This window comes from Epinephelus fuscoguttatus, linkage group LG13, assembly GCF_011397635.1.
Source record: "Epinephelus fuscoguttatus linkage group LG13, E.fuscoguttatus.final_Chr_v1".
Taxonomy (NCBI): Eukaryota; Metazoa; Chordata; class Actinopteri; order Perciformes; family Serranidae; genus Epinephelus; species Epinephelus fuscoguttatus.
The window spans coordinates 15,596,359-15,620,951 of NC_064764.1; the positions used below are offsets into that span (position 1 = coordinate 15,596,359).

At 41.2% G+C, this 24,593-nt stretch overlaps 1 protein-coding gene across 1 annotated transcript in view; it reads right to left on the minus strand.

Moving 5' to 3' along the window:
* LOC125900282 (GRIP and coiled-coil domain-containing protein 2) overlaps positions 1-2,285 on the minus strand; it is a 29,088-nt gene extending 26,803 nt beyond the window's left edge. Inside the window, exons 1-6 of the mRNA XM_049595192.1 lie at positions 2,092-2,285; positions 1,257-1,319; positions 1,070-1,154; positions 900-979; positions 697-801; positions 63-567 (exon numbers count right to left, since the gene is read on the minus strand). Of these exons, the coding sequence (XP_049451149.1) occupies positions 63-567; positions 697-801; positions 900-979; positions 1,070-1,154; positions 1,257-1,319; positions 2,092-2,097 (844 nt within the window). The 5' untranslated portion in view covers positions 2,098-2,285. The remainder of the gene's footprint in view (positions 1-62; positions 568-696; positions 802-899; positions 980-1,069; positions 1,155-1,256; positions 1,320-2,091) is intronic.
* Between the last annotated feature and the right edge of the window lie 22,308 nt (positions 2,286-24,593).

Genomic DNA, 24,593 nt, shown 5'->3' on the forward strand with positions numbered 1-24,593 from the left:
CAGGAAACAGTGAGTAACCTTCACTGTGACAGATCTAGGTCCTATTCTGACTTCTGTTATACCTTTGAGAGCCAGCTGCTCGGTCAGCTCCTCGTGGAGCAACAGGAGACGCTCTCTCTCCATTTCACAGTCCTCCTCCAGAGCCCTCATCTCCTCCTCATGCTGCAGACTCTTCTGATTCAGCTCCTCCTTCAGGTTCTCCACCTCCTGTTGGGCCTCCGTCAAATCCCTTTGGTAGCTCTCCTGCAGCTCAGCGAACTCCTTGGATTTTTGCTCCCGCAACGCTTCCAGTTCAGCTCGAAGGGTTTCCAGCTGAGCCTCTAAGCAAGAGCGGACTTCTTCAGCCATCCCTTTTGCACTAGCATGTTCAGCCAGGCGCTCCCTCTCTCTTTCACTCTCCCTTTCCCTGTCGCTTTCTTCTCGCTCTTTCAGTAATTTCTGGAAATAAGCCACTTCTTCTCGGTGTTTGTTGTTGGATTCCTCAATGCTGCTTTCAAGGGTCTTGATCTTCTTTTGGTGATCTTCTTTTACACGGTCAAGCTCTCCCTGCAGCACTGCTAGGTCACCCTGCAAAATAACAAGCAGACATGCATCAATAAAAGGACTTCATAATTTACAGAAATACACAGAAATATTCAATAAAAGTAAATAATTAACCTGTGTTACACATCATACAATATTTGTGTTGTATTTCACCTTGGCTTGCTGCTTTGTCTTCTCTAGATCTTTACGAGATAGTGAAAGACTTTGCTGAGTTTCTGCCTTCTCCAGTAGTAAGGCATCCATCCTCTCAGTCAGCTCCTGTGACACACACCCAAATGATTTGCATGATGCAGCATGAAAATGAAATACAGCTTGTTAACAGAGACACATGATGAAATGCTTCCCTACAAACACACCTGAATCAGAGCAGAGTCATCCGAACTGTTGTTATTGTTTTTGGATTGCTGTTTGAGGGATTCAACTTCTTTTTCCAAATCTGAAAATGGAGATAATGTTACACACTTGTACACTATTAGTCTACATAACCAAAGAGACAAACAAAAGCTTTTATGGCAATTATAGCTACCTGCACATTTGCCTTTCATTTTCTGCATGGCAGCCATTTGTTTCTTTGCAAACTTGATAAGGTCATCTTTGGGCAGTGTGTCCAGCTGAGAAAAATATATAAAGAAAATCATGTTCATACAAATTTAGACACATACTACAGATGTTGATAGCCTCTATGAGCAATAATACGCTTGCAGATACAGTACCTTTGACTTGACTGCACCTGCAGGCGATGGAGCCGCAGACTCCGCTCCAGTACCACCAGGTTCCTGTTTCAGTGAGAGAAAAAAGAAAAAATTACAAACCTAACTAGGAGCAGACTGCAACAAGGATATCTAAAACGTTTGCAGATATGCTATACTCTATATGTTTTTCATTTTTTGACTGCCGGACTGCAGACATGCCCAACAAAAAGCAGTCTCATAGTCAGCACAGTATTCCATTTGAAAAACCCTAAATTAAATGTTGCACTGCTTGTCGGCAAAAAATAACTGTTGACAGAGAAAGGTTTTTAAAGCTTGTATGTTTAGTTGGAAGCCACTGTTCAATTCGGTGTGTATATATACTATGTGTATAACTTATACAAAGTAAGCTCTCAGAGCTAACAGAGTTTAAATGTCGGCTTAAAAAGAGGTTCGCGTTTCCTTGTGTCAACATTTACACATGTAGTCTGGATGGCGGATGCGAGCAGTGTCACCAAATATGAGAGCTTTTGTGAAATACGGCTAGGCGACATGGTTAATACATATAATATATCGTGACAGAGGCATATAGTGCTTCAGAGCACTGTGATTTTCTTACATTGCCAAATGTCGATATTCAGCGCGTTTAAACAACAAGGTTTGGGATGAAGTTCGCAGAGAGAGTAAACACCTCATAATGGGTAGCTTAACCTGTTAATGCTTACAGCCCTGTTTCAAAGTCCCCAGCAGCGCTATTACGAACGAAAGAGCATTATAATATTAGCTAACTTTAAGATGTAACAAGCAGTACAAGTTGTACCAGACTGGCTAAGCTAACATCTCGACACTAAACATTTACCTCCATCTCAGTCGCAGTTAGCTTCTTCTCAGCCGTCTGACAGGTGCTGGGTGATAACCGGTGAGTCGACCGTAGAGTGACAAAGCGATATTTAAAATAATTTCTGATTTCTTGGGGATTTAGTACGAAAACATCCCCTCTGTTTTGGTTTTGGGTTATCAGGCTAAAGCAACGGCTTGCTTCCGCAAACGTCAACCACGTGACGTCAGTGAAATACACGTCACACAGTCAACAGGATCCTATAAGCGACCATTGTATCCCTGTATCCTCATGAATTGTGCACACACACAGACAGCCAGTTTACTGTGTTATCCACCTGTAGATACAAATATGTCATATTTTTGTAGAAGTAAAAAAACATCAATCATAAAATTTAACTGACCACCTGGTGGTTCCAGCTATCAAGCTTTATTAGTCTTAAACCACTGTTGCATACATGCACATTTACACCACCTGCCACCTGCAGTTATACCTGGAGGCAAACATGACATTAACCACACAGTGCCTGACCTGGTGTCTGGGGGCCACCAGCATGTGAGTGATGAAAAGGTCAAGTTAAGAGCTATAACCTGTTTTGAGAGAGCTGCTTTAAAGGGCCGCTATGTCTGAGCACCCAAAGGAGATTACAGCATAGAGGAGTGGGGGATGAATAAATACTGTGGCCCATATAGCCTCAGGTAACATAATCTTTGACCATATATTAAATATGCTCTTGTTGATAACATTTAGTATAACACAGATGAGCAACATTTAATTGCACTCTGACATTTGGAATTACTATGAAAGTACATTATCATGTGTGACTTGAACTGAGTGCACATCACAGGAAGCAGAGGTAGCAATATGTTTTTACCTACATCAGAGCTGTCCACACTGTTAGGGGCAAGATAAAGTAGTGTGAAAATACCTGAAGGCCAGCTGTTTCTCGCATCACATGGGTTACAAAAAAAAAGACAAAAATCACATACAAATGAGAGAAACACAGCCAAACTATTAGTTTGCTTGTGTACTATCTGTTTTGTTTTTTGTTTTTTTAAAAAACTCATTAGTTCCACTGTGTGATAGTCCTGCATTAAGAGATGAGCAGAAAAAATGCAGACTGATCTTGTTGATTAACTAATATTGTGTCGTGTGCCATGTATAGTGCTTTGGAAGACAAGCTGTGGGCCATTTAAAATCCACAGGCCATGATTATTTTATTCATTATTTTTGCAGCATCTGTTGTACCACAAAATAAAATGATAAAGAAATTCTATTAAAAAAAAATGCAAATAGTGCGATTACATTTTTTTATAGGCCGACCAAGGAAACTAAAATATAATATGAATATAGTTTCCTTGGGGCCAATGTGGAAGTTAACATCTCCCAGGATCCCTTGTCAAAAACCCAATAGGATTTTTCCATTGGATTTTGGATTATTGCAAGAAATGATCTCTGTGGCAAATATTTTTGATACTTACACATTTTGTTCACAAATGAACATGACTTGTATGATTTCTGAAGCTTAAATGCAATCACCTTTAGTAAAAAGCTAATGTTAGGCTATAAACAACTACACCATGATTACATATCCTTGTGTTGCCACCATAAGGAGGCTAATATAGCTATGTTTGCCAATAAGATATGGATTCCTCAGTGACGTTGGACAAATGGCTGAACATCATGTAGCTGAGAACCTAAGACTAACTGCTCTGGTTGCTGTTGTTTTCTACTGTGTATGCAAGTCCACATGGGGCATAAAATCATCTCAGAGCTGTCTGACGCCACCATGATGTTGTTTTTTGGACTGTTATAGGGAGGTGGGGGGGCATCTGCCCTCATGCTGACATCAGGCCTGTCACAAACTCAGTGGATGGCTCAGCTGTGTTTCTGTATTCCCATCACGTGAGGTCCAGTTTTATCTTTTGAATATGGAAAGAGTCTGTTTTGACACGAGTGATAGAAGCACTGACGGAGGCAGCTTAGCGAGATGCCTTTCATCCTGACAAGGCTGGGGTGCTCTGGGCAGAGGGGCAGGGGCTCTGCCGACTCCCTGTCTCATCTGGAAGAGACCCATCTCTGCCTTCCACCCCGCCTGGGTCAAACACACCCATCCATCACTGCCCCTCCCTTGTTTTCTCCCAGGGTATCGAGCAATATTTTGCAGCCATTTTTCTCCCCCCACTCGTGGCCGTCAGTCAGGGACGGCTTCGCAGTAATATAACTGACACTGGCTGGCGTTCAGGGAGTAATGAATAGCCTCGCTGGGTCTATCAGGAGGAGCAACAAACACTGTCATGCTTCTCTCTTTTGCTTTCTCTCTGTTTATTTCTATCTCTTTCGCACCTTCTCCTGCTAGTTTTCTCTCAAAAATCATTACATTTCAAACTAACATGAAGAATGAGAAACATCCTCCTCTTTACTGCCTATCTTTCCTTGTCTCTTGAGGGCTCCTCCTACTGTATTAATCAGGTTTTGTACATTTACAGAACTGCGGTTTTTGGCACTACCTTGTTGCCACTTGCATTTCTCAAGTTGTGACTAGTAGTTAGAATACTGTCCCAAAAATCCTAAAGGAATTGGACATTATGGTAAATATTCTTTTAAACTTTCTCACCAGGAGACATGAGAGGATCGATACCACTGTCTGTAAAGTAAAAATGAAGCCTTAGCTTTGCATAAAGATTGGAGATAGAGGGAAAAAGCTGACGGCTCTGTCAGAAGGTATCCAAATCCACTTACCTGTATTTTATTTGTTTAATTTGTCCAAAAATGAAAGTGTGAAAAGTCACGCTGTGGTTTTGCAAGGGATGCAGTGATGTTGTCATAGTTACTATGGCTGGCCCAGAAAAAATTCTTTACACTAGACAGGCTATCAGTTTCCAGTCTTTATGCTGAGTTAAGTGCACTAGCTGCTACCTATAGCTTCATATTTAACATATGGACATGTGTGTGACATCAGTCTTCTTATTTGAATCCCAGCAACAAAGCAAATAAGCACATTTAACAAATATGTCAAACTATTCATTAAAAGCTTGACTGTGTGTGTACTGTCAAACAGTGGATTTCACGAAGCCTGTTGAAATAATGAGTTAGAGGCCAGTATGAATAAGTGTAATAGGCCTTGAAATGCTTGAAGTGGCCTTGAAATGGTTTTTAAAGGGCCTTAAAAGGTCTTTAATGGTTGAACTTGTTGAAATCTGCAGAAACCCATGCGTCAGCCATGTCTGAGGCTGAGCCGTCCCTTGAGATTAATCAGTGTAGTTACAATTGTATAGTGAAGTAGTTGTCCTCTCCAGACTCCATTCCCCCTATTCTCTCTCGATTCACTCCTCCACTCCACTGCACTCGACCTCCAACCAATCAGTGAAAGGTGACTTTGGGGGTTGCAGGGTGGAGTGGTTATGTCACTGACTCCCTACAGCGTGATTGAAGCCTCTCAGTGGGGCCCAAGGAAGACGGAGTCGTAGATTACGCCTTCATCACAACATTGCTATTTACATTTGTTTGAACGAATCTTTCAGGAAAGATTGCTACCTTTACTCAGCATTTGTACCGCTCCACCTCTTATTTTGTTCACTGCATGCATTTGTTTTCTTCCTGACATTTTAGCTCTGCAGACTGGCAGTACCATTAATAGGTTTGACATTTTAACATATAGCTTTGACATTTTAATGTATTAATGAGGAAATTGAACCTCTCATATTGTTCTTTTCACAACCGAGCCCGAGAGAGTGGGGTTTCTAACAAATAACCAAAGCTTATACTCGTGAAAGATGACTGAATGTTTCATTATGTTCTGAGCTGCTGTTGATAGAGTTGGCTCTTTACATAATAGGTTAATAGTTAATAAAGTCTCTTGTCACAATCTCAAGAGAAGGTAGTCTGTCAGAGGGTTTATATCATTACGCAAACATAGATGCTGCAGATGAGAGATGAATTATCATTTTGTGCTTTTTTGAGAATTCATAAAAGACTCAGGTTTTATTTTATAATTTTGCAAACATGTAGTTGTTCCCTAAGTGTTTTAAGGGCAACACTTGATGCATCACTGCTGCTAAGGTTCTCTTTAGAAAGGAAGATTTTGGCCATAGGAAGTTAAGACAAGGGGCCCTACTTTGATAACACTGGGTGCAAATGCTAACTCCCATCTAATCTGAGTGACGTTATTGGTAAGAATCGCACATTAATCTAACCTGGAAGATACTCTGCTGTAATTGCACTGTGAGTTGTATTGTAATTAATATTTTTTAGGCGCAGATAAACAAAACAAAGAGTGTGGGAGCAGCTCTGTGAGGCTGTACTTACACATAGTGGTGCTCTGAGCTACAGTAAGTGTTAAAGCCAGCGTGCTAACATGCTCATGAATGCTAACATGCGGCTGTTTAGCAGGTATAATGTTAACTTGCTTACCATCTTAGTTTAGAGTGTTAGCATGCTATTGTGAACTTCAGCCCAGTCGCCCAGGACTTTTCTGTCTGTGATTGATTAACAACCTCCACCATTTTACGTAGCCTTGATTCAGTGTACCATGCATCTCTACGTTTTATTACAAGTGCAAAGTCACTGACTCATCACTGCATTCTTTATGATTTGGTGGGTTGGACGTCACTGACCATTCGCAGACAACAGCACTGGTATATTCTTATCTATAAAGCAACATTGGGCAAACTTCCGGCCCTTCTGTGTGTCAGCTCTGGTAGTTACCAGCTACGCTCCTCCAAGTGGTTGCTTTTTAATGTCCACCAGGTTTTAACAGAACTGGGGAAAACTGTATTTTCCTATTCTGCAGCATGGACATAAGACAATATTCAAAAAGATATAAAACTAGGAACACCTATATTAATTGATGAATTTAAGGGCCTCATGAAGAATGTGGTGACAGAGACATGTGCTTGTTTGTCTTGAGAGGCCACTATGTTTGAATAGTTGTGGTTTTATTGTGGATTTTTATATTATTTGTTATTATATTTCTTGCATTTTAAATGTGTTTTGATTGGCGGCTAGTGTTTAGTTTAAAGTGTGAAAATGTCACACTGTGGTTTTGCAAGGGATGCGGTAATCTTGTTATAGTTTAAACCTATGTTTAAACCTCTGCTACATAAGCTACAAATGTTACACATACCTGGTTTGCAGAAACATACAATGCCAATGTCTATTCTAGCAACCGGGTTAGTTTTGAAGGTGACATGCTTCTTGTACAGGTTTGACTACAGAGGTGAACATTTGTCCAGAGGGATAAACAGTATACCTTATTTTGTGTTGGTGTGTATACATGCTCAAGTGTGACAGAAGCAGTGGAGGCCCCATCCTGGTGCTCGTCTATTATTGATGATGTCAGAGTCGCATCCTGTCAGCCTGGCCTCTGATGTGATGAATCCAAACTGCACCTTTGATCGCAGCGATGTTTGGACTCTTGAGTTTTTGGGGCAGTAGCTGCCTGGTCCACCACAAATGTCAGAGAAAATAGACGAGTGTCAGAAGTCAGGCAGTCCTTTATTGTTTATCAGTCAAAATTCTGATGGCAAACTATGCTGGGTCTTAGTTTTGTGTACAGTATATAAATTCTCTTAAGTTTCATCTACCACTTTGAGCAAAGGAACAGAGATGAGGGATGGAGTGATGAAGAAGAAAGAGCAGTAAGTGTAGCAGTTTTCTCTTCCATGCCCATAGGCTGTCAGTGTGTTGTGTATAAATAGTTTGGTGGCTCAGCAGGAGAACAGCACTTCATCAAGGACCACGGGCACAACCTGCATCCGTCTGCACTTACACTAGCGCTCAGCCTTGATTACAACAGTCTTCCTCCTCTTCCTCCTCCTCACTCAGTTCTCTCTTTGCCCTCCTCCTCTATGTGCTTACAGCACATTCTGCACATCCTGTACAGATGTTGTAGATTCACTGATTTGTTTCCTCCAGCAGCGGAGCTGAAAGAAGGTTGTGTTGTCACCTTTTTCCAAGATAACACAAAACTTGTCAGGCTAATAACCCCTGGCCCAAAGACTCTGCTGATTAACTGTATCTGGAATTTTCTGCTGTTTAATGGCTTTTTTCAGTGTTGGCAATTATGCTGCTCTAAATATCTAACATACTGGACTTCTAAGTTTGACATCGGATAGCATTGCATTCACATCTTACTCTGTTGGGAAACCAAAGGCAAACAATAAATAGGCACAAACTGTTGTAGTTTACAACTTTGTGGCCTAATGATCACACTAAATCACATTTTGTTTCACTTGCTTGCTAATTTTTGTTGTGTTCATGCAAGTTGATATCCCAGTCGGTAGCCAGTAGGGCTGACAGACTGTAAAATAAATGGACGTAGCTACTGTAACCTCAACCATATGTTCGTAGACTCCTGTTTTGAAGCCTCGACTTTGGCATTTATGTAATCACCATCAAGGTTCTTTGGAGCCAGAACTGACCATATTTGGGCAAGAGGCTGGAGCTGTAGAGAAGCGAGGGGTGGATCTCTCTCTCTCTCTCTCTCTCTCTCTCTCTCTCTCATATCCTAATACTGCATCTAGCTAACCCGGCCATTCTGGATGTCACTAACTCGGCTTCTTCTCCGGAGCCTTTGTGCTCCACTGTCTCTCAGATTAACTCATATCACAGCGGTGCCTGGACAGCGTGACGTGTGTGGTTGTGCTGCTGCTGTGGTCCTGCCAGATGCCTCCTGCTGCTGCTGCCATCATTAGTCATTAGTCATACTTCTTCTGTTATTATACACATATGATTATTGTCACACATGTATACTGCCAGGTATTAATACATACTTTCAACATATTGTACCGCAGTAACCAGAACTATAACTATAATATTATTACTTTCAATAATGTTGTTGTAAGCTACTGTCATTACCTGCATCTCTCTCTCTCTCTCTCTCTCTCTCTCTGTGTCATGTGGATTACTGTTAATTTATTATGCTGATCTGTTCTGTACGACATCTATTACACGTCTGTCCGTCCTGGAAGTGGGATCCCTCCTCAGTTGCTCTTCCTGAGGTTTCTACTGTTTTTTTTTCCCTGTTAAAGGGGTTTTTTTGGGGAGTTTTTCCTTATCCGCTGTGAGGGTCTTAAGGACAGAGGGATGTCGTATGCTGTAAAGCCCTGTGAGGCAAATTGTGATTTGTGATATTGGGCTTTATAAATAAAATTGATTGATTGATTGATTGATTGATTGATCTGACTAAGAGGCTGAAGAGACAAATTGGCAAACATTGGTGTCCATGGGGTTTGACAGGCTTTGGAGTCAGCCTCAAGTGGTCATTCAAGGAACTGCAGTTTTTGGCACTTTTGCGTTGGCTTCATTTTACAGCCCTGGAGGTTGCAGCTTGAATAGGACCTTTGATTTGAGATTATTTTCACACATACTGTGAATTTTGAATTCATTAAAGATCAGATATACATAGCCTGTAAGTTTTCTCCTGTTTGAATGATAGTTAGAATTTTGAATGGAAAGTGATGAACCTCATAGCCAGTGATGTATCCATCTTGCAAGTATCATGGAAGCAGTGATAAGGCTTGCTAGGAGCAACTAACCTAACATATTGCATCACGACTGATATGCTGATTTGACTAAAGCCTAGTTCAGACCAATGATTCATGATGAGACAAAACCATTTTAGAACATTGCAGAGAAAAGCTGCAGTGGTGTGAACTGACCGGTCTGAGCTCGGCTCAAGCTAGCTGGTGGTGTCACCTGCAGCTTGCTGGTCAAATCACCAGCTGTTTCTACAGCCAGTCGGCTTGTAGTGAAGTCAGCTGGTCAAGTCAAAATGACAATAGAAGCTACAAATTATATTAAATCTGAAAATAACCCAAAAAGCTGGAAATCAGAACAACAGTACAGAGAGCTGTTACATAGAGATAATACACCATCTCATCTAGTTGCAATGGTGTAATCTGGCATGTTTTTTGAATGCTGCAAAATGGCGCATTGCAAGTAGTTGCCTGTTTTAACTTGTACTTAACTCTACTGTCCCCTTTTGGGGTCAGCCCTATGTTCCCACAGCCCAATGGTCCCACAACCCTATGTTCCCACATTTCTAAGAAATTTTTTTCACTGAAAATTAGGCCCTATGTTCCCACATTTCTAAGATTTTTCTTAAAATTAAACCCTATGTTCCCACATTTCTAGGACATTTTCAAAATTAGGTCTTGTGTTCCTTCAATTTAAGCCCTATCCCCTAGGTAGGCCTACTGATGCACTGCAAACTATGGTTTGCGTTCAGTTGCTGCGCTTCATTCGACTGATCTGACCGGAAGCTAGTCAATGCGAGGCCTCTGTGCTACTTATCTTAGTTTGTTTATTTAAAAGGACAATGTGCACTTACATTAAATATTTGCAATAAACAAAGAGATGGACACACCAGATTTAGCTAAAAGCTACATTCCATCTGTAGTCCATTGCTACTGGATAATAGGTTGGGTGTAATTGGCTACCAAATTGGGAGAAAGGGGGATAAAATCTGATACAAATTTAGGAAAAAGGAAATTTGGGAACATAGAGCTGTGGGAACATAGAGCTGTGGGAACATAGGGCTGTGGGAACATAGGCACGCTCCCGTACTTTCAACTCTGTAAGTTGACTTACAACAGCTTGTGGTGTTGTGTCGGCCTTTAAGCCATTTTTGTGGCCTCTGTTAATCGCTTATAAGATAGGTAGCTATGTAGGAGGATGATGAGCTCCTTCTTAATTCCAGCTACAAAGCTTTGACTTGTCAGTTTTTTCTCAAACTAGGGGTCATAGCCGTGAGTGATGACGGCAGTTTGTTAGAGGCCTGAAACCAGGCTAGTAGCTTTTGATGGGACACTATTTCTGAGCACTAATAGAGGTTTGCACTCCACTAGGCCAGCTGTTACAGATTTGCAAATGCTTTTTTTTAAGACCATCAGCAAGCATGTTATTTTTCATTGTCACTGTGTTGTACATTACTCCGTTGTGCAGTAGCCATGAAAGCTAATGTACACATTCACTCAGCCTAGTGAGGCAGCCCTCTTAATAAAACAACCTGACACATACATGCAGAGACAAAACATGCACGTACACACACACACACACACACACACACACACACACACACACACACACACACACACACACACACACACACACACGTGTGTGCATGCTGCAAGCCAGTGTTGATTTCATTAGCAGCAGTGGAGAAACAACACAGCAGAGAGTGATGAGGCATCTAGATTCGCCAATGACAGCCGTTTGCTAAGTGTGACTGAAATACTGCCTCCTCCCTCGCCCTGTCTCTGTCTCATGCTTTTTTTCTCTCCATCTTTTCCTCTCTCTTCTGCTCCTCGTCATCCATCATCAGTCTGGTGGAGCTGCGGCCTGAAACCATCGGTCTGTAGCTGTGTGTGTAGCAGAAGACTCTTAACCTCAACTGAATGTATTTCATCTGCAGAGTCTTAATTTCAATCAGAGCTAATGGAAGTGCTGGCCAGCGCTCAGCTCTGCCCTGGTCCTCGGCACACACACACACACACACACACACACACACACAAACATACACACACACACACACACACACACACACACACACACACACACACACACAGAGCACTGCATGCACGTTCATAAAACCTGTCCAGACAAGCTCAGCATTCGCAATAAACTGTACAGTTACCCTTAGATCAGAAAAATGCTACTCAGCAGTGGTCTCTAAACTGTAGCATCATTTTACTAATTAAATAATCGAGATGATGTAGCGAAATGGCTGTATTCAAAATGTACAGAGGCAGGCATGCTTGACCCAAAATTAAAAATAACTGCTTACCATCCAATCACCGAGGTGGAGACAAAATCCCTGGTGCTGTGAGAATTTTTTGATGTTGTTCTGTATCCTGCCTCAAGGGAAACCACCATACAGTGCTGCTGTGTCTGACAGAGCACAGAGACATGTGGCCATTTAGAAAACCGTCTTGAAAGACCTGCTGGATATCTGTGCAAGACATCCAGTAAGTGTCCATCGTTGGGCAGTAACTCAGCAATGTGTTACAGCAATGTGATTTGTTTTTTCAGTGGGAGTAATGAAAGAGAATACAATTTCAAAACATTTACGAATACCAGTTTGCAGAATTTGCAATTAGTATTCAGTTATTTTACTGCACACATTCAGATGGTGTGACTGTCCTTTCTCTATTTTTTTGCGCATAGCTCTGCAGAAATAATGACTTTTCATTTTGATCATAAGAAAGAGAAAGTGCTGGCTCAGCACTAGTGTGCAGACTTACCATTTCATATTGCTCCCTCGTGACCCCCACCAGGATGTGTAACACATCTTGGTTATCATGATTAGTGCTTCTGCACCTCTCTGTAGTTATGCTGTATTTAGCAGCAGAAGGGAACCACTCTCTATTTTTTTAGCAATTAAGCAGCATCAGTCACTGTCAGGAAAACTGGCCCTGAATGGTAAGCACTCCATTAGTGGAATTACAGCACCTTCAGAGTGCTGCAGAAAGAGACGGGGAAAGGAGGGAAGTTAATGAATTCCAATTGGTAATCCATCAGTTTTGATAAGCCTTTTGCAGGAAACGCTCGCCGTATGGACTAAGGTAGATTCTAAAAATGACCCATCCTCAAAACACTGCTTCAACCTATAGTCTACAATAAGGTGTGCTGGCATATTCGGGTGCATATTATGATGTGGTCTTACTGAGGAGGTCCACATAGGCTGACTGGAGGACTGCGTCTGATGCCTCTTTGGCTGAAAACATGAAGAAAACCCTCTAATTGAGCAAGAAAAGTTCCATCTTAAACAGCAGCATGGCGCCTGTTTTAATTAGGCATAAATATAAAGTATGGTAAAATGGGTCTGCACTTGTATAGAGCCTTTCTAGTCATCCGGCCACTCAAAGCACTCTTTACACTATGAGTCACATTCACCCATTCACACACTGGGGGCTGAGGCTACCATACAAGAACCATCTTTTAACACACTCACACACCGATGGAAGCATTATCGGGAGGAATACTTCGACATGCAGACTGGAGGAGCCAGGGATCAAACTGCTGACCTTCCGATTGATGGACGACTCGCTCTACCTCTGAGCCACAGCCACAGTATGGGTTTATAAGTGAATTTGGCATTTTCTGGAGAGAAAAAATTATGTACATCTTCTGTTTAGTCAGCTTTAGCCCAAATTGAGCCTGTGTTTTCTACCAACAAAAATGGAGACTATGTTCCTGTCCTTTCTTAACCGTGATGGCAATATTGTCCTATCATTAACTCAGAACATAATCTTTCCCTTGAAGGGAATTAAGCCCATTTCCAAATTTAACATATATTACTCCTATGGTCTAAGACAGTCCAAAAATATTCGCAAACATCAACAACTCTCTCAAAATTAGAAAGAACTCATATTTGTGATGTCATCAAGAACAAAGTCTAGAGCTGCTCCATAGACGATGAATTGGGAAAGATGTCCTAGATGACACTGAGAGCACCCAGGGGAAAGTTCTGAGTATATGGGTATATTTTTTGTTTCAGGAGTGACAACACTACAATAGAATAAAGCTCATTTGACTATTAAAACAAAACAAACATTCTCACAGTCATTGTCTATGGAGCAGCTCCAGACCTCACACCCTATGACATCACAAGTTTGACTTCCTTCTCTTTTTTCTGGTTGTGAGAGAGAGTAGCTCATGTTCACAAATTACTGATTCAACTTTTGTGGGCCATGGGAATAATATATTGGAATTCTTAATTTAGGTGGTGTTCCTCTTTAAACAAGTCCTTTTCTTTCCTTAACCAGACCTTAACCACAGAGGTGCAGCATCAGACAGCACTCAGTCTGGAACGTCTGTGTAGCCTTAACAGAAAATATATTTTCTAATAAATGTATGTACTGCTTATAGAGGCTTTAGACAGCTCTTTATGTTTTCAGTGTCTTGGTGCACAAAATCAATGAATTCAATAAACCAACATGATTTATTGTTGTGAATACAAAGCAAATACTGTTAAGTGAATCACAAAACCAACTGGACCAAGACCTTCTTGAAGAGGTGATCTTGGTCCGGTTTGAAAAGAACTCTGGTGCAGTTTGTTTGTGGTGAGAACGTGTTCTGACTTCAATCCGAACCAACTGCAACTGTTTGGGTTAAACATGAGCATGTTACAGTCCCAGAGGATTACTAATGTGCACCTCCTCCTGTACTGCCTTAATATGCACATTCAGCACATCCAATGCATCAAAACATTGCTTTCTAGTTGGAGCTGCGCCTCATTTTCAAACTGTATGGTTTGCCTAAAAGAAACAATGACAACAATATAGTCCACGATGACCAGCGCTAAAATCAACCTGCGTAGTTGTCCCTCCATCGTGACATTAGAAAGTGTCACATTTATCTTGCAAGTGTACTCTTCTTCAAGGTTTTGTTTACTTCCTGGATTTTTCTCGCATAGAAACTCTGATCAATCAAGAGCAGCTTTCTCACGCAAGACATTTGATCTGGTCTGCTTGTAAATGCTGCCATGAGAACACGAACCAACTCAATTATGCAACTTTGTAACAAAATTAGTCCCCGATTTGGACCAAAGCAAGGAAACTCTAGGCCTGAAAGCATCCTTAGAATATTTGGTTAAGGTTTGAGAAAGATGACAGCCATTGTCATAAGAAACCAGTGTTACAAGCTGGAGTCTTAGAACACTTGACCGGGTCCATGTCATTGGTCCGACAGCCCATTGGTCCAACACCTCATTAGTCCGACGGTCCGCGGTGCTGAACGGCTCCCGGCGGGCGTATTTCTGCCTTGATGGTGCGCTGCGACCGGCTCTGGGTCAGCTGGGAAAGGCTTGAGGCGAAGCAGGCTCACGCCTTATGTGTTTGTCACTTTCTTTTTCATTTTAACCCACACCATGATCTTTTCCTGACCCTAACCAAGTAGTTTTTGTGCCTAAACCTAACCAGACCTTAACCACAGGGCATCATGATGATTTCGGAACAACAGGACTTCGGAACAATGGGATTAATATGGTCGGAACAATGGGATGTCGGACCAATGGGCAGTTCCTCACTCGACCATCCCAACCATCCTGACCTTATGGCAGTATGTAAACATCAAACTACATTGCCTCTGCTAAAGGACAGTCATTATGCACATGAACACGAGGCGTGACTTGTCAGGAAAATGTAACCATGAGTGTTTTTTAATGAACAAGTCAGTTTTTTATATGTCAAAGTTTGTCATTTAACTGTTGTTCAAAACCTCCCTGATGATACGTTTTTGATGATTACACAGTAGTAGCTAATAGCCAGTGAACCATTAAGAAAATCTTTTATGTGCAGTCCTACGAAGGAGGTCTGAAACCCTGGCATCTGCTAAGTAACCAGGTTAGTGAGGTCCATGGTGGAGTGACTGGTAAGTGATAAGTAGCCCAACTCACCCTAAGGCCCTGGATAAGCATTCCTGTTGGACTCAACACCCTCTATGTCTCAAATCAAACACTGGACAAATTAAAGCAAAGGTTGCGATGGCCTTTTCCAATCACACGCTGTAACCTCCCTCATTAGTCACCCTGAAAGTTCCTTAAAAACCTTTCTGTCTTTTGGTGCTTTATGGACGTCATATACACATTTGCAGGGGAATTCTTGTATTCTTCTGTCGGTGCATCTCCCCTCTGGGTTCACTGATCAAGATGAACTACTGTGTGCAGCCCAAATTCAATCCAGCGAGACCCAGACATCAATAATATATTAGTGGAGCAGTTAGACGCCTAAAGATATCAGTATTGATCTCCTACTTAGATTCAGCTTGTTTGGACTAGGAGACAAATAGCCTCTCCGCCTCTCTTGAGGAACCCATTTAATTTTACAGAAATAGTTACTCTACAGTGTGACTGCATCTCTGCTGCTGATGTCATTCCCATCATCTGTGACATTAAAAAGACTAGAAATGGGACTAGAAACTTTTTTTTATTATTATTTCCATGCTGCATTCATTCATTATTATTTCTATCACATGGACTGAGTTGACGGGCCAAAGTGAGGACTGGGAAGGGTTCATGTTCAGATGTGTTTATAGGTGTCAAAATGCCATGACTGGAATTTTCCATCAGATTGATGGAAAGTATGGCTTCCCTCGTATTTTAAGATCAGGTCAATCAATGCCCTCTCTCTCTTTTCTCTGTTGTTTCCTTCTATAGTTGCTCATTGTCAAACGAATCAATGCAGGGAGAATATTCTGAAAGGGTGGAGAAGCTGCAAACCCCACCTGATCAAGGTTGCATGCTAATAGTGACATTTATCACAGATTGTGTTTGTGCATCACACCTCCCTCTTTGAGCGGGCAATTTTTAAAACTTTTATTTCCTTTTTGTGCAAAATGTCAAACACTGAGACGGCAAATCTCTTAACCAGTAGCTATATTTAGGTCTCTAAGAGGTTAAATCCAAATCCTTTCAGTTACTATATGAACTTTTGTAATGCAATACACCTCTTCACGTTCCTTTGTTGTGATTTGATTTTAGTGTGTCATAGAAAATGAATGTCACAGTGGGAAACAATTCATGTTGCTATTACAAACAAAGGACTAAATAACTGTCACCTGACATATGATTTTCATTAAATTAAAATGCAGTAAATACATACATAAAAAAACAAACGCAAACACACACACATGCTAAAAAACTAAGCGTATTATATTTTGTTTGTTTGTTTGTTTTCACCTTTAAATCTTCTGTAGAGATGTTTGGAGGCACTTTGCCATCAGCAAATGTGTAGAAATGCACATTCTGGTAAGACAAATGTCTTATTTACGGTACATCTTCTTAGCTGACAACTAGACGGTGGTAGTTTTACCTATATGCACTTGGTAAACCTTCAGTTGAGTATGTTACTTACCTGGCGTAACATAAGTCAGCCACAGGAGGGCTAAGCTAATGTTAGCTGTTGATGGTCACAACATAAATCCTCAAGGCTTTAGAGTTGTTTAAAGGCACGTTTGACAGAGTTGGGGTGAGTAGCAGCAAAATTACAGTAATGAGTATTATCATTAATCAGATTTACTCTTTAGTCATTTTGGTAATTTTGCAGTGAGTAATCAATAATGTTTTTCCAGCAACTTTCCCAGCACTGCTTATGTAATTTAGTGCTCTTAAGGGGATAAATTATTGAGAGATAATAACAGATGTTGTGTCTATCTGGCCTCCAAGAAGTTTGCCAGGAATTGAAGCCAATTTTTGTAGTGGCCAAACAGTGTACGTATATCGTCATGTGTTGCCCGGCAGCCAAAAAAGACTTTTCATATTGATTTACGTGGCAAACCAGATGTCTGTAAATCAGTGTCGCAACCCCCCGTAAAATGAGTTGTTTCACTATTGGGATTTAATCCATTTGGTCTGATAATATTTCTAGAAGAACAGCATGATTTATTCATTTTGTCACCATTCAAGTTAGCGGAGACCTAAACTGTAAGTAGCCATCTTGGCCTGCTCTGGGTCACGCAGTGTGGAAGTAGTGCCAAATTTACACAGGCAGTTCAACCATTTTAGCTGCGTGCACCACTGAGTAGCTCTCATAGGAATGGACGGCACCCTGCCCCTAACCCTGTATCCAGATCTCTTTACACATCCATGGTGTCCATGTTGAGCCCCACAACTGCTCCTGCAGTTTTTGTCTTGTTTGATGTTTTTTAAACATGCCTCAGCCTTTACTACTTAACTGCAGTTACATAAAAGAGAGCACCATGTGAGTAAGTAAAATAAACTAGAAGATTAACAAGGATATATAGACCTCTGTTAGCTACTTCCTACACAATATAAAGACTACTATGCAGCCAGCTTTACTGTGTCCTTCTCTGTCAGCGCTGGTCATGCAAATTGTGTGCTACTGCGTCAGCGTCCATTCTGGGTCAGCTTTTGTATCTAGAGCAGACAGTCCCTTTGAAATTACTGGTGTGTTGTGCCTCTGTCACTCAGAAACTTGGCGTCTCAGTGTGTGTGTGTGTGTGTGTGTGTGTGTGTGTGTGTGTGTGTTGTTTTCGTAGCTTCATCACAGTCTTGAGGGCTTTATCCATTTAGTTCTCCACTCTCACTGCCCCCAAACCAAAACCCACCTCTGTCGTGACACAGATGATGCACTTTACTTAAGAAATTCAACACACAGAAACACACGGACTGAGACTAGCTGCAGTGTTTTGTAGCAGAAAGCGCAGACCTCCTCTACAGATGGTCTGTATATAATGGAACATAATGAATAAAATGTTCTAAAATCAGTCATTCAGATAGATAAGATGAATTCAGATGTGGTTTACCCACACTGACATCCCAGTATAAAACTAATATAAGCATGCATGTAAACACAATCACAACATCTACAGTTAAAGTAAAGAAAGAATAAGAATCTTAAACAATGTGATTTCCATTTTATTGATCTTAATTTAAGAGCCATTCCTCTGCACATGGAGAGGGTATCCCAGTCCGTGACAGGGGCAATAAATTGGTAAATGGGTTAGCTCATGTAAGATTTAATTATCTTTCCCCATTCGGAACAGGTAATCAGATTATCCTCTGCTGCTTCCTGTACACGGGAGAGGGAGACATGAATCGGAACTACAGCAGAAGTACTGAAAGTACAAATACTGTTGTTTGTGAAATGTACAACTGTGTCCAAGCTTTCTCCTTCTCTTTATCTTGCTCGGTTCACATTGTGTTTCTGTCAATTACACTGACTACAGAACAATATCAAGTTAATAAACCCACATTTAACATCTGCAACATAATTCTGTGTTAATGAACTTAGTCTAATTAGTGCAGCTGGAGTTGCACACTGACATTTTTTTTTCTCCACATGAACAAGGAACTCTCTTCCCGGCATATATTTAGAGCAATTACATTATGGTGGACACATCACTTTAAGAACACATAAATATTCCCTTGCTGATTGTGCTTTCTGAGACTGAGCCAGAACTGAATCAATAGTCCTTTTGTAACTAATGGAAAAATGTCTCAATAAAATATAAGCCTCGCCGAACCATTTAATATGCACATTCAGATGCAAAGTCAAAAGATTTTTCAGAAGGTGTTTTGTTCTGAGGGCAGTTATGAACTGACTAATGACAGCCTAATGGCTACATGGTGTTGGGTTATATTTACTGTGACATATTTTGATTTGCCATCCATTAACAAGATCTAATTTCAAAGTTTCTCCTGAAATTTCTCTAGTTAATTAATGGCCACTGGTTTTAGCTGTTTCTCCTTAATCTTTCCATTGGTTTGTGCCAAATAAGTCAGTACCCATGAGCTTCACTGGCCATTGTTCTTGAGAGGACACTAAACAGAGCCGTAAAAGTGTGAATTGAGCTTCTGGGGGGGGGGGGGGGGTACGGTATGGAAGGGTTCCATTGATACCATCTACAACTTTTTATAGTGGAAATGGAAAAAAAGCATACTGAACTGAACCGTACCGTACTGCTCGGTGGAAACAGGGCTTTAGATGTTATTCTGGAGTACCCTCTCCACAGTCCGAGACAGTGTTGTGGTCAACATCACCAAAGACAAGACCAGTGTGAGTCCCACACTGCATGACACACTTATGTTAAAATGTGCACCATGAAAATTAGAGGCACTCAAATGAATCTGAAAGATCCACATTACAATAAAAGCACCCACAGAAAACACAGAAAACAAATAAAGAATCCTTTTTATTCAACTCCTTTACTGCCATATATACTGTGTGTGTGTGTCTGTATTAGTGTACCATGAGCAATGTGGCGATAAAATAATTAAAAGGCATAGTTAAGGTGAATTTTATGTGTGACACTTTTCCTTTGTTTTCTATAAGCAAACAAATACAAACTAACACTAGGAGCTGAAATCATCTTATCAGTCTTTATGCAAAAAATCCTTTTTTGCACAGGCAATTTAGTGCCCGCAGTTGTGTTCTTAACTGATCCTGAAATTTAATCCGAAGTCCTCTTTGTCTGAGATAGAGACAAGACTGAGTAAACAGCAGTGGAGTCTGATATGAGACAGATAATTTAAAAAAAGACTGTTCTTCAGTCTGAGAAAATAAACCTTTGCTTTGGCTCTTTTAACAGAAAGCCTTCTCTAGACACATGCTTTTAAGTCGAAGCTCTTCAAGTCAGGGTAATCATCCTATCTATCTATCTATCTATCTATCTATCTATCTATGGAAACAGTGTGCTCTGCCTCCGCTGTGTATTGTAATTAGGTTTTGTTGTGCCACTAGACTCACTTTCTCTTGTTAATTAATCAATTATTAATCAATTAGTTAATAAGTAATGTGTCTGTTCAATTAGTGATGACTTGAGGGACCGTGGGAATCACCCAGGCCCAGCACACTGTATGCTGTTGTGCTCGGGTCATGATGTTGCTGGTTTGATGAAAACACATACACAAGACACACAGGCGCACACACACACATACATCTCCTCCGAAAATCGCCACCTTAACGTGGTGGAGGAGTTTGAGTGTCCCTGTGAACCTGGGAGCTGTGTTGTTTTGGGCTAATAGGCCCTGGTAGGGTCTCCCAAGGCAAAGTGGTCCCGGGGGAGGGACCAGACTAAGAGCGATTCAAAGACCTCGATGAAACGGACCTTTCGTGAGAAGAGTACCTTGATATTTGGATGACATAATATCCAAAGATGTTTTGGTGGAGTCTAAATAGGTGGAGTAGGACTCGCTGACAGACATATTTCAGACTCAGGACTTGCATGATGCCTGGTACACTCTACACGCTGGTACTCACCAGTTATCCCCGGTCGTCTTTCACGGCGTGTGTGATGTCATCGGGTTATTCTTGTCCTATTTTTATTACTTTCACTATCATTTGAGTCACTGTGTCTGTTCATGTGCCAGCCGACATGTTGTTGTAGTCACCTAAAAGATTCAGCAGATGGCAGGAGCTACATTTGAAGCGCCATATGTAAACTATCAAGCTACTGTATCTTCCACAGGAAGTTCTGACAAATGTTTCAGAATAAAAGCCTATTTAGAAAATGGAGGGATTCTCTCAGCTGAGGTTATAAGGGGCTTTTAATTTGAAACAAGTGTTGAGTTTGAAATGACGGTGCGATGTGTTAACTTTATAAAGACAACGGAGCGGATAAAAAGTAAATATATAAACACACAGAGGGATTAATAAATAACAGACTGTCTGTAATGTAGTCTGTTTCAGATGAAGCTGGGAGCCTGCTGGCCTGGTGGTGAGTAAAAGCCCTGCCGCTATTTGTTAATGTTATTACTTTATGTCCGACTGTGAGGATGTACCATTGTTTGCTAGCTTGATGCTAATGACAGTAACGTTAACTCAGCGGGTTGACAAAGTGCCTCTGCTGTTTCACACCATCATTTCCCCTTTTACTCTGTGTGGTAACATCCCTAGAGGAAATATTAAAACGCTGGGGTGTTGTTGTCATACAGTTGTCTACGGCAGCAGATCGTTGTGTGTTTCTACTGGTCAAAGTGACGGCTGTGATGGGAGAACTGGATCTCAGTGAAGGGCAAGTGGTCCATAACTTTAATTTTGGAGACAATATAATGTAGGCTTAGCGCCCTGTGGTCCATTGCCCAATAGGAAATGTAGAATACTCAAAAGTACTTTAAAAGTGCTTGAGTTACTTTTCTCAGGGAGTAACGTTGGAAGTACTTTTAAAGTAATTGAGTTACCTTACTCAGGGAGTAACGCAGTAAAGTAACTGGTTACTTTTTTAAAAAGTAACGCAGTAACATACTTTGATTACTTTTAAAGTAACCCTTACCCAACACTGTACGCAACATTGCCAGGTAACTCGCATTAACCACAGGCCAACGCATTACGGAACCTGACTGAGCCTTGCCCTCAATCGCATAGCATTATACCGTCAGGCATCGAAACCTGCATTAAAGCTTTTAGCGTCAGTCATCCGAACCTAACTGTCTGCTAACTTCACCTGCTTTAACGATAGCTTCGTGTTGGTTGTGGAAAGTACATTGCACTTCACGGCTCTTATAAGTTTAGAACATAGGCCTGAATTGTCCTCTATAAGACACACATACTTTTTCACTTTTTTCTTAATTTCATCTTTCCACACAATATCTCTTCACTCAGTTGACTGATGTTCCATTTGTGTTTACACTTTTCCCATTGACAAAGCAAAAAGATACTGGTAGTGGTACTTTCACATTAGTGAAATGAGGTTCAGCTCCCTACAGTGTCATTGCTAAAAGCCAAACACAAGACATTAAAACAACTTCATAAACAACAACTGATTAAACATATACACCTCCATCTGTATCCATATCAATCACAGACACATGTAGCCTTTCATCTTTCAACTGATGCCTCCTTACCAAAATATATGCTTACTACAGCCACTGCACTAGTACTATACTATGATGTTTTTATGGTATTTTGAACGACATACTATACTATGACTTTTTTTTATGATATTTTGGTGACATACTATACTATGACTTTTTTTTATGGTATTTTGAACGACATACTACACTATGACAGTTTTTTTTTTTGATATTTTGATGACATAGTATACTTTGACTTTTATTTATGATATTTTGATGACATACTATACTATGACATTTGTTATGATATATCTATGACATACTATATTATGACATTTTTAATGATATTTTGGCGACATACTATGACAATTTTTATGACTTTCTGACATACTATACTATGACTTGTATGATATTTTGACAACATACTATACTATACTATACTATAAGGTTTTTTCATGATATTTTGATGACATAATGTAGCTTTTTTTTATGAGATTATACAACATGCTTTACTATTTCAATCAGGAGTGACTCAAAAATGAAAAATGTGGAAAATCTTTGGCGATTAGAGATGGTATGATTTAGGGAGCATGATGAATCCATCGTCCAATAGGGAACCCCCAAAAGGTCTAGACGGTGGTGGTGGTAAAGGTGGTGAAGATGAGATGTGAGGAAGATGGAGAAGTGCTGATGATCTGGATGAGTAGAGGAATGAGCCTTTGCTTGAGTTTGTCCTGGACTCTGGATATGATGACTGGAGGTGAACAGGGTGGAGTAGGGTACTACAGCTCGAAATAAATTGACGGCTGACAGCAGCAGAAGAGAGAGCAGATTTAAAATTTTGCAGTAGCATCGTGATTGGCTGATGGAGATCGTGGCACAGTTTCATTGGATAACTAGAAGAGTGAATACCCATGGTCAGCTGATAAGAGGAAGCAGTGGGGGTGGGATGGAGAGAATTGTGAATGGATGAGCACAAAGAAAGTCCTTCTGATTAAACACATAAAATCCCAAATACACTGTAGATGTATTTGTAAATACAGTCTATGTACAAAACATGAAACAAATGTCACATCTTGAGCTGAGTTTAGAGAGCACCAACATCATCTACCCACTCTCAGCTAAATCAAATGTGATAATCCATACAAATTTAAATAAGCTGCTGTAAAACTTAAAACTGCTACAAGGAACTTTTAACTGGATATGCAAAAGTCTCTTGTTTCTGCTGATGTCTGAGCGTGACCTACAACAGCAAATGAGACCATCGGTGTGAAGATAAGCTATTTCTATATGGTGTATATCCATACCTTTAGGAAACTGTCTCTGGGTCCGCCCCAGGTTGCTTCCAGGGCGAAACGATTTACGGCACTCAGACGGCACACGTCATCTTACCTAGCTGCTTACATTTATAGTGACTCTTATAAATAGTTGCTATTCCTCCTCCTCGACCCGACGTCCGAAGCACTGGACTCACCAACAGTCAGCCATGTCTCAGTCGCACAGAGAAAATCCAATCCTCGGGAAGTCAGGAAATCCTTCTGGATAAACGTTTTGTTCGCTGGCGATCTAGCATTTACCAGCCCAATCCTGGCAGGAGCCAGCGGGTCCACGGCGTTAGCTGTCCGGGGAGCCACACACAGAGGCCGCAGGTTGCGCAGATTCACCCCACACCAGCGGGGACGAGGAGAGCAAGGGCCGCGGGGCTGGAACACCTCATCCGGACCGACAATAGGTACCAGCCAGGCGTCAACGGGGTCCAGTGAGTGCCGAGAAATAAAGAGGCGAGGCACCGCTCCAAACTCAGTCCAAGAAGCCGTGGAAGTGCTCGCCAAACAGGCCTTCAGCCTTACCAGCCGACCGCTGCGTTTACCCCGGCGGCGGTGGTGCTTATGCCGGAGAGGTGGAGCTGGGACGCGGCAGAGGTGAGCTGGGATCCCCGATAGGAGCGGGGGCAAAGTTTTCCCGTCTTGTTGTTTCATTCATCCCCAAAACAAACACGTGCGCGAGCCAGGTAAGCATCTTTACGACAGTATGTGCTAGAGCTCATGGGAAATGTAGGCTTCATTCCGGCAAAACACTACCACTTTTGTCCACAGGGTTGCCAAAATCAACTCAAAATGAAAGTTCCCTGTAGGGGCTTTAAGTAGTTCAACATTTTGGGAAAATTATTCTCTTTCTGTCTGTGTGAGTTTTCATGTTTTGCTTTCACCCACAGAGACTATGAACTAAACGGGATCTCGTCTTGCCAAAATATATATAAGCTAAAGCA